Source organism: Perognathus longimembris, chromosome 28, assembly GCF_023159225.1.
Source record: "Perognathus longimembris pacificus isolate PPM17 chromosome 28, ASM2315922v1, whole genome shotgun sequence".
NCBI lineage: Eukaryota > Metazoa > Chordata > Mammalia > Rodentia > Heteromyidae > Perognathus > Perognathus longimembris.
Window position 1 is genome coordinate 89,335,274 of NC_063188.1, and position 13,117 is coordinate 89,348,390.

A 13,117-nucleotide genomic window follows, 5' to 3' on the forward strand; every position below is an offset into this window, starting at 1 on the left:
TAAGAGTCTCACAGCTTTTCCTACCGGTTTGGCTTTGAACTGGCTGGATTTGAACCGTGATTCTCAGATCTCAGCCTCCTGAATAGCTAGGATTACAGGTGTGAGCCACCGGTGCCTGGCTACCTACCCCATTTCCCACCTCCCTTTGATTGGTGCAAATTGCTGCTTATTTAAAAACAAGAATGGTTACTTCAATCATTTAATCCAGAGAAGAAAAATATATGAGGAAATGCAGTTAGGACAACAGATTGACAGAAATAACAACTGTGTGTGTGTGTGTGTGTGTTCATAAGAGAAAGTTTCAGCTGATACAAAAGACAGAACTTGAAATCTAAATGGTTTAGTGTAACAAAAGATTTTATCATATATTATATATATATACATATACATATACAATATATATAAAACATATATACTGGGGGCTTAATGGGAGAGTGCTTGCCTTGCATACATGAAGCCCTGGGTTCAGTTCCTCAGCACCACATAAACAGAGGTTTTTTTGTTCTTGTTTTTGTTTTTAACCAGGACCAAATCCTTACTTCCATCCAAAGAATCACATTTTCATTAGCTTTGTCTCCATTATAGGTGTAAGCCTGCCTTGGAGAATTTCATTCAAACTCAGGGAAAATTAGTTATTAAAAATATCCCTTAAAAGAGCCAAGAGTCAATGGCTTGTGCCTGTAACTCTAGCTACCCAGGAGGCTGAGATCTGAGGATTGAAGTTCAAAGCCAACGAGGGCAGGAAAGCCCCTGATAATTTTATCTCTAACCACTAAAAAACCTGAATATGGAGCCTTCAGAGAACAAAAGCTCACCAAGAGTGCCCAGGCCCTGAATTCAAACCTCAAGACTATTACACACAAAATACCCTTTTAAAGAATAGTTTTTGGATTCCTCACCTAGAGCAATGAGCACTGATTCAATAAAGTATGAGGTTCTACCTAAAAATGTTTCTAGAGAATATTATGCAGCATGAAGACTGTGGATTACCTTTAATCACATAGTGTGAAGAACATAAAAACTTTCATTCCTTGCTACTGTACATATCCTCTTTAAATCATACACCAACAAACTAGGAAGAGAAATTTTCACTCTAGACTTTTGAGTCTCAATTCTGAGATACACATGTAAAAGTATAAAATCCTTGAAGACTATACCACCATTTTTCCCAAACCAGTATTTAAATGAAAATTCATTAAGGAATTACAGATTGCCACAGCCACATTTAACAGGATCTGTGAATTTACTTTGGCTAAAATGATCATTTAGGAAATTCTATTGCCTTTCTATTATATATTATTTTCTACAATGTAAGATTACTTGGACAATAAATTATATTTATGAAAACAGGTTCTAGATCATAATTTACCATTAGTGTGATTATAAAAAATGACCAGATGCTCCATTATGGAAGGAAGATAAAATAAAAAGTCAGCCTGAGGGGCTGGGAACGTGGCTTAGGAGTAGAATGCATGCATGAAGCCCTGGCTTCGATTCCTCAGCATCACATAAATAGAAAAATCCAGAAGTGGCACTGTGACGCAAAAGGGAGAAAAACATTAATTATTAAAGTTGACTACTCTACGTTGTGGCCATAAATATTTTGAAGTTGAGAACCTAACAAATTGGTTATCATATACCAGATATTATAGTAATAGAATTTTTCAAATTAAGTTTTACAAAATAAAAATTTATGATTCGAGAATTATATTAAGAGTGAATAATAATGCCAGAAACACTGACATTTTAAAGTTTATTATATTTCTAAAAATTAAAACAACAAATTAAAAATACAATCTTTAAAAAATAACACATTGGGAACCAACAATATTCTTGGCATTTTTTCACAAGTTTTCCTTGGTGTTGGTTTTTATCTGCAAATTTGTGCTGTTATTGCATCATCTTAACAAAATTTTCATCACATCTCTAATAGCTGAACAACTCTCCTAAATAGATTTTAGCAAGAGCCACAGGAAAAAGAATAATAGGAAAAAAGAAAACATTAGTACATTGGAAACTTACAGATACAAAATAAGTATGGCTAGATGATACATTTTTTAAACAAGGTAACCAAAACTTATATTCTTTAAAACTAATAATTATTCTCAGTCTAAACATGAAAAAGTCACCTTTGAATTCATATAGGCCTAAGAGAACTTGCTGAATTTGATCCAATGACTAAGATTTGTATTTCACGTGTCCTAAATTGAACTATGAATGCCACTCATAATTGGCGTAAGATTTGCACTAAAATTAATAACAAGCTAAATAACTGCATATTTCTATAATATTCTATTTCTATTGGCAAAGATCTTAAAGCTTAATTTGTCCCAATTTTCAAAGAAATAGCTACAGAAACAATATGTTATTTTACTGCAGTCCAAACAACAAAGCAAATGCTTTATAATTTGTTTCACAATGAAAAGAGAATTTGTATTACTTCACCTAACTAACAGTATTGTCAGAATAAACTAAAGACATAAAAATCAATCATTCCAAGTTACAAACCATTAGAAACAAACGTGTAGTATGTTCTAATAGGGCCTACATTCTTTCAACACTAACAAATATCATGGAGCCATTACTTGCCAGTCATGCCACCAGAACTTTCAGTGCCCATAGAACTGGAGGCAGCACTGACTGACATTCGGGAGAGGGCTCTTTCTTGTTCCTCAAGCTGAGCCTCTTCATAAAGAGATGGGAAATCAGTGGGATCAGTCCCATGAACCTTGGCCATAAACTCTAGGACTTTCATCTTGGTGGTTTCAGCATAGGCTCTTGGGCCCCACAGCAGCTCATACTTCTCAGGATCACTATCAGGCCCCTTCTGGTACTTCAGGTACCCTTCCTTCACGAATTCGATGGTGAAGAGCTGCTTGGGATCACCAAAGATGAAGTGCTTCTTGCGACAACAGATCTCCGCCTCCTTCATCTCTTCCCAGATGTGCTCTTCAGTGGCACGGTGGCCCTTCATGAAGATCACGCCCAGGACAAATATCAGGAGGCCAGTCTTGGGAATGTCCACTTCTCCACACTGCATGCCATCATAGGTGAAGCCTTGTTTAATAAAGATGCCAAAGCAGTGGTTGGTAGCATCCATTTCCTTCACTTCCAGGCCAAAGATAACCTCAAGGCGCAGACAGGCTTTCTTTAAGATTGCAGAATACAGGGCCTCGTGCTCTCTGATGACAAACTTCACCATATCTGCCTTGGTTATTGGCTCTTTACGTTGATAATGGAGCAGCATGAGATTCATCAAGAAAGACACTTTCTTATCCAGAAGACCTTCTAAGGTGGATGGGTTAGACTCATCTTCGCTACTGGAGCTGTCATCACATTCACCTCCACAGGCAGCATGAATGCCACTTGGGCCCCCAGGATTACCGGGGGCCTGAGCAACAGAAGCCATCTGCATATTGCTTGGCATCACAGGATTGGGGGAGGACAGTGTTTCCTCCACAGCCTGGGAGACCTGGGCAGCTTCTTGGCCCTGAGGCTCATGGCCATGCTTAAGGCCTTTGTCATGGGAACACTGTTGGAGCTTCTTATCGTGGGGCATGATGACTCTAAAGTTGGCAACAGTGAGGAAAGGCAGACAGGAAAGGTAGTTTCACTGCCTAAGGAGGAAGGGAAGATGTGAGATTATTGAAGGGTGGTCAATTCAATTGCAGTGGTTCTGACAGAATCCTTATCAATGCTTTTCAAAAGCGCTTTATGAGGCTTCATATATTTTTGAGCTCATATACTTTCTGAGTTCCCTAAGACCAGAATGAGGATATAAGAAAAGCTTCCTGACACAGAAGGAAAACCACCAGGAATCAAAAAATAGAATCACAGTGGGTTATGTGGCAGCCAACTCTTTTTTTTCTGAGGAAATTAGTATTTTTGTCCTTATAATCTCAGACATAAATAGAATGATTTATTTCCTGTGGGGACTTTACCACCCTCACAATCACTAGTCCCTGGTGGCTCAAAAATAAGGAAGAAAGGCTCCTGCCAATTGTGTAAAATTTCCATTGACTAGTTTGGCTTTCTGGAAGAGAATGCAAGCACTGAATTTGAGGCACTCCTCAGTCACATCTCCATAATTTGGTACTTCACACAAGCTGGGAATTGTATCTCCAGAGGCCCTAGAGAAAGTTCACCTGTTGGGAAAACACGAGTTCCCCCAGAATAATGAGGCTGCTGCTGCCTTTTAAAGTGGATTGGAAGATGGGCATCCATAGCTCACATCTATAATCTTAGCTTACTCAGGAGGCTGAGGTCTGAGGATTGTGGTTAAAAGCCAGCCTGGGAAGCAAAGTCCATGAGACTCTTATGTCCAATAAATTACTCGGAAAAGGCTGGAAGTAGTGCTGTGGCTCAAGTGGTAGAGTGGTAGCCTTGAGCAGAAGAAGCTCAGGAACAGCACCAGGACCTGAGTTCAAGCCCCAGGAATGGGAAAAAATAAAAACAAAATAAAAAAATAGCAAACAAAGTGGATTTGACTTCATGGAGATATAATAGCCTTGAATGTTGGATGGTGGCTTTAGAATCTGAGCAACGATTCTTCATTAGCTGTCCTGGTCCTGGTACTGCTCTCCTGTCCTTTATCCATCTGGATATGAACTCAGTGATTCTGCTAATTTGAAACAACAGAAATACTTGAGATATAATGAAATAAAGAAAGTCTAGTAAAGAGTCATACCAGCCCAGACAGCCCAAAACCAGTTTGACATTCTCAACCCACTACCTCTTGGCCATTACCTCTTGGCCACAGAAATGTTGGAGATAATAGTGGGAAGGATTCTCCCACATAAGGGAAGTTAGTACACACTCAGAGAACTCTCAGATGTGGGCCTTGACTTATGAGTTGCCTTTGTTTATTATCTACAGCTGGCCATGAGTTCCTCTAAGCTACTAAAAGAATCTCCTTCACCTGTTGGTTAGGGGTCTACACTCTCAAAGTTTAAGATAAAAGCCCCTCATATTGTTCTACACTGAATCCTGGCTAAATACCCTCTGAGAGATGGGGAAAGTAGCTCTAAGGGTGGGAGCATCAATTATAAGTATACTTCAGCTGAAATATTTTTGTAAGAGGGAGGCAAAATGGACAGAGGGGGCCTATAGCCAACTCTTTTTCTACCTAAAAGATCATCCTGACAAGATAGAGGATACAAGTTAGACAGCCAGGCCTTGGTGGCATCATGTTCCCCCATGGTTCTCTCCCTGGCTCCAGAGGCCCTCTGAGTATATAGAACCTGAAGCTTCTCTGTGCCCCTTCTTCTGAGTTGGAGGAGTTGAGTCCATCACAAGCACAGCCCTTGAGCTTCTACCTATATTCTCCCTCTCATCCATCCCCAGAAACGGAAAGCTATCTAGAAGGAAGCCCAACCCAGGAATGTTCCCCATTTGGGTGGTGCCTCAAGGAGATTTTAGACCTCCAGCTCCTTCATGGCTCTCTCTCTCTGAGTGAATTAAAAGAGGTTAAAAGGATTTAGGAATCTCTTGTGATAATTCTGACCATTATGTTCAGATTTTCCAACAACTAATCCCAGTATATTATCTAGCCTGGAAAGATGTCAGGTTACTACTAGATCAGACTCTGACTTTTCTGAAGAAAGGGGAAGGTGCTGGAACAGGAAGAGAAAATCACTACTATACTTCCATGGGCAGGCCTCGTGGAGAGAAGAGTGAGATTCCTTCATGGGACCATGCCATAACTAAAAATGCAGATAGTCGGGGCTGGGGATATAGCCTAGTGGCAAGCGTGCCTGCCTCGGATACACGAGGCCCTAGGTTCGATTCCCCAGCACCACATATACAGAAAACGGCCAGAAGCGGCGCTGTGGCTCAAGTGGCAGAGTGCTAGCCTTGAGCGGGAAGAAGCCAGGGACAGTGCTCAGGCCCTGAGTCCAAGGCCCAGGACTGGCAAAAAAAAAAAATGCAGATAGTTGCCACAATTTGGGAGAGAAATAATTTTAGATACTCCACATTTAACAGGCTAACAAGAGTCAAAGTGAAGTGACACAATTACATCCATATAGTGGCTATCCATTAAGGAGACACTTGGGCCCCAGAATCCTTTTCACAAAGACTTAAAGGTGCTATAAAAAATATATCAATGTGAAAACGGGAACACAAGAAGAAGATCATGATTAAAGATAAATGATTTTATAACCTATCCTAGGGCTGGAACTAAGGGCCCTGGGTACTGTACCTGAGGGTTTTTTTTCTTTGTTGTTGTTGTTTCTCAAGTTTAGAATTCTACCACTTGAGCTACAGCTCCACTTCTGGCTTTCCAGTGGTTAATTGAAGATAAGGGTCAAATACCATAGTTCTCAGATTTCAGCCTCCTGAGTAGCTAAGATTACAGGAGTGAACCAAAGAGCTTAGCAAAGATAAATTTTAACTTCATTTGGCCACCCTAATATTCATAGAAAATGTCAAAATCTGGCAACCTAGGAAAGCAGGTCATTGGACCAATGAGTCCAAGTGTGGACTGGAAAAGGAGTTGAAGAAGGATAATTGGTAAGAGGTTCTTATCCTGTCCATGCAGGTAACCCAAAAGGGAGACAAGCCCTAATTCCAGGGCATGTTTCATCTATGAACAGGAGAGACAACATAAAAGGGAATACACCTGGAAGCACAAGCAACATCAGGGACCCTGTCTCATTAGTAAAGGAAACTAATGCATGGCTCTATAGCCATATGGTCCTTGCTCTATCAGGAGGGAAGGAAAGAGGTAAGGAGACAATATGGCTTAAGGGGTAACACTTTTGGGCCCTCTCATTTTTTTCTGGACCAAAGTCCCCCAATAAGGTTATTGTTTGGGCCTATCAGGTCAGCTCCAAGAGCATTATTTCACACAACTCTTGGCCTGCTGCTGGGGAGAGTTCCACTTCTATCCACCATTTCTCCAGAAATCCCACTGGAATCTCTGGCCCCTTTGTTAGGGGAAGACATTTGTCGCAACTGTTTGTTAAGTTGCTTTTGCCCCCATGATTACTAGTATCTCCCCTAGAATCTCTGATACACTTTTCAGTATGGACTGATAGTGGAGGGGGAGGCAACACCCTTACAATAGGCTTCCAGGACCCATCCTATTTCCCACACAAAGGCAGTACCCTTAGAGGACTGAGGTCCTAGAAGATATAATTTCTTGTATTCATTTTTTTTTTTTTTTTTGCCAGTCCTGGGGCTTGGACTCAGGGCCTGATCACTGTCCCTGGCTTCTTTTCGCTCAAGGCTAGCACTCTGCCACTTGAGCCACAGCGCCACTTCTGGCCATTTTCCATATATGTGGTGCCTGGGAATCGAACCCAGGGCTTCATGTATACGAGGCAGGCACTTTTGCCACTAGGCCATATTCCCAGCCCCGAAGATACAATTTCTGTCATATGGGGACTAACACATCAGGGACTCCTTGTTGAATGTTCTAGCCCTATTCTTGGGGTAAAAAAAAACAACAACAACAAGAAACCAATAGAGGCTGGTTCAGTACCTCAGATTAATAAATGAGGCAATCTCCTGTAACTGACTACTAGATGAACCAATCAGCAATAGCCCTGGTTTCCTCCAACAGCCTCTCCCCTCCCCTCAGTTCATCCCCTTAGAACCCCTTGGTCTGTAGGATTCCTGCTCTCTTGCCCTCTCCAGATCATGGCCAGGACACTGAGAAGCCCTCTTAAGTTTTCTCTACTAAAACTTGCCTTTCCTACAGGCCACTTCTCTCTTTGTTTACTCTAAAGTTAAACACTTTCCTTATATTTTAGGATGGAAAAACTCTGGTGGAATTTTAAAAGGGGGAATATGTAGAATTTTAAATGGGGGAAGATGCTTCACCCTCACCATTGATCTCATCTTTCTTTCTCCCTCTTTTCTCCCCTGTCTCTCTTTTTCTTATGACCTGTGATAGGGGCCATTTTCTAAATTTCCAGCCCTGGCATCCAAGCCTAGACACGAACAATTTTTCCACTAATGGCAATCAGCAGATAGAAAGCTTGTGGTAAGACTGAGCCACACCCTGCATTGCAAAGTGCTTTGGGATTGTAGAACCCTTGTTGCCATCTTTCTCTCCCCCTTTGTCACTCTGTTGACTTATGACCTATATATGGGTGCTTTGGGATTGTAGACCCTACACCTTGCCTCACTATCCCACCTTATTCTCTCTCCCTCAGAAGGATTCCATTCTTTTTCCTTATTCACCTCCCCCATCCCCACCCATTATTTCACCTTCAGAAAGGCTCTGGGCTTCTGTCCTATCTCCTCCCCATGGGAAGTGCTCCCAGATTTTGCCATACCTTCCTTTTACATCCTACCATTGAAGGACTTTGGGCATTTGCCTTAGCCTCTCTGCTTCGGGCCTACTTCTTCAAGGACACTCTAGGAAGTGTTCCTTGGCTTGTTCCTCTTCTGGTCTTGACACAATGTGGTAAACTTCAAATCAAAAGATCTTTATTTGCTTTTCACTTTCTATTTGCAAAACCTTTAGGATCTTGATATAGTCAAGCTTTCTCCTTAAGCAAGCTTTCCTCTATCTTAGGCCTAGTCATTCTCTCACTGTTCTTGCCTTCTCCCCTTTCAATTCAGACCCCTTACTGACTGCTGACCCTTTTTGGCTAATGTTTCCCCTCTCTCAGATCTGAACACCTGAGTTTCAGGCCCTTTTATGCATGTCCCTAATAATCCCTTGATTCCTCTGTCTGCTCTTCATGCACCAGTGCTATTCCTGTCCTCCCCCTTTTGGGAAGTAGAGAGAGTGGGAGATTCTGTCAGAGGGCATGTCCCCTTTTCAATCTACCACACAAATAGTTGAAAAATCAGGCTTATTTTCAGACAACCCCACTAAATTCAGCAAGCCATTTTCCCGCCTTATGACCTGATTTGGATAGACATTTATTATATTTTCAATTCAACCTTAATCAAAAATGAAAAGGAGGTGCTTAGCCAAGCCACATGCTGATCATTTACATGAACAGCAGCCCTGACCCCCTTTTTGGACTCAGCCAAGACAGCCCATTGGACCTGCTTCTACTGTGGTGATTTGCAAACTTGAGCCAAATCGTGACCCAGCCTCAGACTGCCATTTTAGCCTTGCACTTTTGTGAGAAATGAGGATATTGGAAAATGGATTTCCCCCAAGGGAGGCAGACCTCCCTGTCAGTTTAACTACAATCGCTGTATTCCCCAGAGAAGACACCAGATCCCTGGCCACTTTTCCATTACCATGACTATTGGAGCCCAGTTCACAGCCTCCACAACAGGCATGTCCATCCTAGGGTTACTGGAAGGGTATTGGGGAGGACATTATCTTTGCACATTGACACTGATGGTAGTCTATCTGTTCTGACTGAGTATGCTGGACCTCTTCAGAAGGTCTCCATTTCCATCATTAGAATGAAAAGAGCCAAATAGGTTCCCCTAAGAACTCCTCAACTGCACTGCATCTCTTGGGTCTACTCTTTCATATACTCCTTTGCATAACAATGTAACAGTCTAACTTAACTTTAAAATAAACACCTATATATTTAGTATTCCATGTTTAAAAGTTGGTTTGATCTAGGTGGTTTCTAAAAATTTAATAAACTATCTACTTAAGAAAAACAAAACATTGTAAAATGATCCAGGCACTAATGGTTTATGCCCTTGCTCCTAGCTACTCAGGAGACTGAAATCTGAGGACTACAGTTCAAAACCAGGCCTAGCAAGAAAATCTGTGAGATTCTTACCTCCAATTAATCACTAAAAAAGGAATGGAGCTGTGGCTCAAGTAAAGCACTAGCCTTAAGCAGAAAAGCTCAGGGAGAGTGGCACAAATATTTTTTTGAATGCCAAAAGATTTTTATTTCAAAAAACTGTTTGGAATGAAAATACTCCAGCCAGTAAATTTCCTATATGTACTACTTAACTGTCAAAACTTACTCTTTACTAGCAAAAATTTCCTCCTCCTCAATATGCAAAGGCTGTGTCTATAAATGACCACAATGACCTTCCAGGTTTACTGCTATGAAAAAAATTTAAGTAGCATCAAATTTGGTGAAACTGCAGTTTACTATTTACTGACAAAGTTCTATGTGGTAGAACCACACCTGGAATGATTGAACATTGAAGTGCTGGAATCAGTATACAAAGGCGTTAATGACTTTAAGAGTGATTTCCAAATGAGATAACAATTGAAGTTGCTAATTCCCCCTCTTTCTGTGCAATCATAAAACACTAAGTCTGGAAAGTTAACTAGACATTAGCCTATCTTTGTAAACAAGTTTTCCAATGATGAAATTTACCAATTGCACAGATAATCATGGACTCAGAAAAACTAAGCCAGCCCTGCCTTCCAGAAGCCGAACTTAATTTGAGACTTTAGTACATTATCAGTTCACTAGAGGCCGTTGTGTGGTAACAGAAGAGGCAATTTAAAACTACCCTCGATTACTAATTTTGGAAAGGACAACATTCACATGATTTGTTTTACGCTAACGCACAAATAATACTATCTACCTCATAGTGATTATCACAGACATAATTAGGGTCTGCAAGCATTTTCAGGTCACATGATTAAAGGCTGTCTCTGAAAACATTGCATACATTTCCTAAAGATATGAGTGCACCACACTTAAAAACTACAATATGGCTTTAAAAAAAAAACTTCCCAGAAAAGTCAAGTAATTTTTCTGCAGATGGATTTCCTCCAGGAGTACAGCAGATAACTACGCTGGGCAGAGGTGGGGGTGGGGGAGGAAAGAAGGGGAGGAAGGAGGGTTCCTTTAGTAGGAAATGAATCAACTCTTGCTCTGGGCTCCAGTTTCCACTTCGGTGGGCTACTGGGATCAGAGCTACCATCCGGCTAACCAAAGCTGACTTTTCTCAACTTCCTAGCTTGTCAGACCGCCGGCGACCCAGAAATATCCCTTTCCCGCTTTTCGGAAAAGAGGAAGTACAGTCCCTTTGGGCTGAATGGGCCGTAGATAGAAAAACGCATAGGGGAAAAAAAATCAAAAACAAACACGAAGGAAAAAATTTTTTTAAAGGCAGCTGAAGTACTCTTAGAAGAGGTATGGGCTGGAGACACAGGCGCCCCTGGGTCCGGCCCCGGGGTCCCCAGGTCCAGCCAGCGAGGCCCCGGGTCCGGCCCGGTCCCCCGCGACACCCCGACAGACCCGCCGTCGGGACGAGCCTTTGTCCGGGCGGCCTTGCCGCCTCCGCCTGGCACCTCTGCGTCGTTGTGGCCGCCGCGGAGAGGCAGAGAAAGGAGAAAGCCCCGGCGATCGCCGCCAGCCCCTCGGCTACCCCGGCTCGGCCCGACATACTAACCAGCTGGTAGGCGCCATCTTCGCTGCCACTGCGGTTTAGGTAACCACAGCTGCGCAGAAAACAGGAAGCGACTGTACAATTTAAAAAAAAAATCAAAAGTATAAAATAATTACTAAATCTAGTATGTAAAACCGTATAGTTGATCTTTTTTTCTACCTTGCTAAATATGTCAGAGCTCACTTATTAAAATGCTTTATCTACTTTAAAAAAAGAGAGAAAAAGGATATGTACTCTACAGATCTAGTAGCTAAAGTTCTATTTAAAAGACATTTTGAGGCCATTTCTTCACAAAGCATGTATGTGGGAGATGGAATACTTGTGTGCTGTTTCCTATAGGACCTCAGTGGCTTTCTAGCTTTGTCAAACCATATCATAAATTGTCCTTAAACGTGCCACATTTGGAAAAGGTGACCTGACAAGACCCCCAAAAAGTCCAGCTCCCTGGATTCCTGAAGACTGCTTTAATTTACAGGATGAGAACACTTTAATCCCAATAGGGCACAAGCTTCTTTTCATTCCTCTATCTATGGTGAGCCCCTTTCACTGTTCCTTTAACCACTGTCTTCATGGTTTTAATATTTATATACTGCTTAATCAACCTTTTCCAGAATTTTGTGCAGAACCACTTCAAAAGCAACCACCTGTGAAAACCTTAAGACAGTACTCCTGTTACAGTCACTGAGACTCCAAGGACCTCCCTTCAGGCCATGCCCAGCAGGAAGCACTTCAATTAACATCTCTGTCCCACTTCCCCTTAAGGTAAGGAGTAAGGAGTGTTGGAAACAAGTTAACAACTTCTGCCATTAGGCTTCACTATCCCAGGCCTGATGGGGATGAGACATTCTGTGTGTTGGGAAAATGGAGGAGAACAGAAAAGGAATAGGCCGGACTCCATCATCAACAGATGAGGACTGTTTATTGAGGAACAGGTGAGAACTGTTTATTGAGGAACAGCCAGGGGCACAGACTTTCCTGTGGGGATTGGAGGTTGTGCCAGGGGGTGAATTTTGGCACCAGGCTTATGAGGGGTCTGAGCAAGGAGGCAGGTTATTGGAAGAGCCACTAGGTCTAGGAAGTTAGGCTTTTCCATTTGGCCCACAAAGGGTTGTTTACAGCTGGGCCTAGGTGAGATGTCCTGCCTGCATATCAAAGCAGGTTGCCATATTGAGGTTTTGCCTGGTGCCTTCACATCAAAGCAGGTTCATATATTGAAGTTTCTGCCTGGTGTCTGTATGGGACTGAGGCAATAGGATGGGGGTCAACCCTTCACATTCCATCTTTGGATACTTAGAACAGGCCTAGAATGGGGAGGTGAGCCCTTCATATAGGATCTTTGGACACAAAAGGAATGGGCCTGGAGGGATACCTGGAAAGGGGGTCAGCCATTGTCTTCTCTACCTCCGCCCACCCCAGTTCCCCAGACATCAGATGAGGGGCTCCCTACCTGCCATGGACTGGCAGGTGGACTTTACTCATCTACCTTCTGTGTGGCGACACAAATACCTTCTTGTATTTGTGGACACTTTTTCAGGATGGGTTGAGGCATTTCCTACCACCAATAAAAGAGCCTCCACCATAGCCATACTAAATCTTATGGAATTGTTACCCCACTTTGGCCTACCCTCCTCCCTACAATCAGACAGTGGGCCTGAGGCAATAGGGTAGGGGTCAATCCTTCACTGGGGACCTAAATTTCAATCTGTGGTTACTGACTCCTAGGAAGAGCCAAGCAGCCAAAGCCCCTACTTCCTCCAACAGCCTTGCCCCTCCCCTCTGTTCATTCCCTTAAAAACTCTTGGTCTGCATGATTCTTGCTTTTTGTCTT

At 42.3% G+C, this 13,117-nt stretch overlaps 2 protein-coding genes across 2 annotated transcripts in view; both read right to left on the reverse strand.

Annotated features, from left to right (window-relative positions):
* Positions 1-1,783: 1,783 nt before the first annotated feature.
* Positions 1,784-13,117, reverse strand: part of LOC125343190 (melanoma-associated antigen B16-like) — a 37,716-nt gene continuing 26,382 nt past the window's right edge. Inside the window, exon 5 of the mRNA XM_048335457.1 lies at positions 1,784-2,585. The gene's annotated coding sequence lies outside the window, so the exon portion shown is untranslated. The remainder of the gene's footprint in view (positions 2,586-13,117) is intronic.
* LOC125343189 (melanoma-associated antigen B16-like) lies at positions 2,582-8,678 on the reverse strand. The gene is made up of 2 exons (XM_048335455.1): positions 8,301-8,678; positions 2,582-3,617 (listed from the first exon to the last, which is right to left on the reverse strand). The coding sequence occupies exon 2, from the start codon at positions 3,557-3,559 to the stop codon at positions 2,582-2,584; it is 978 nt and encodes a 325-aa protein (XP_048191412.1). The 5' UTR covers positions 3,560-3,617; positions 8,301-8,678.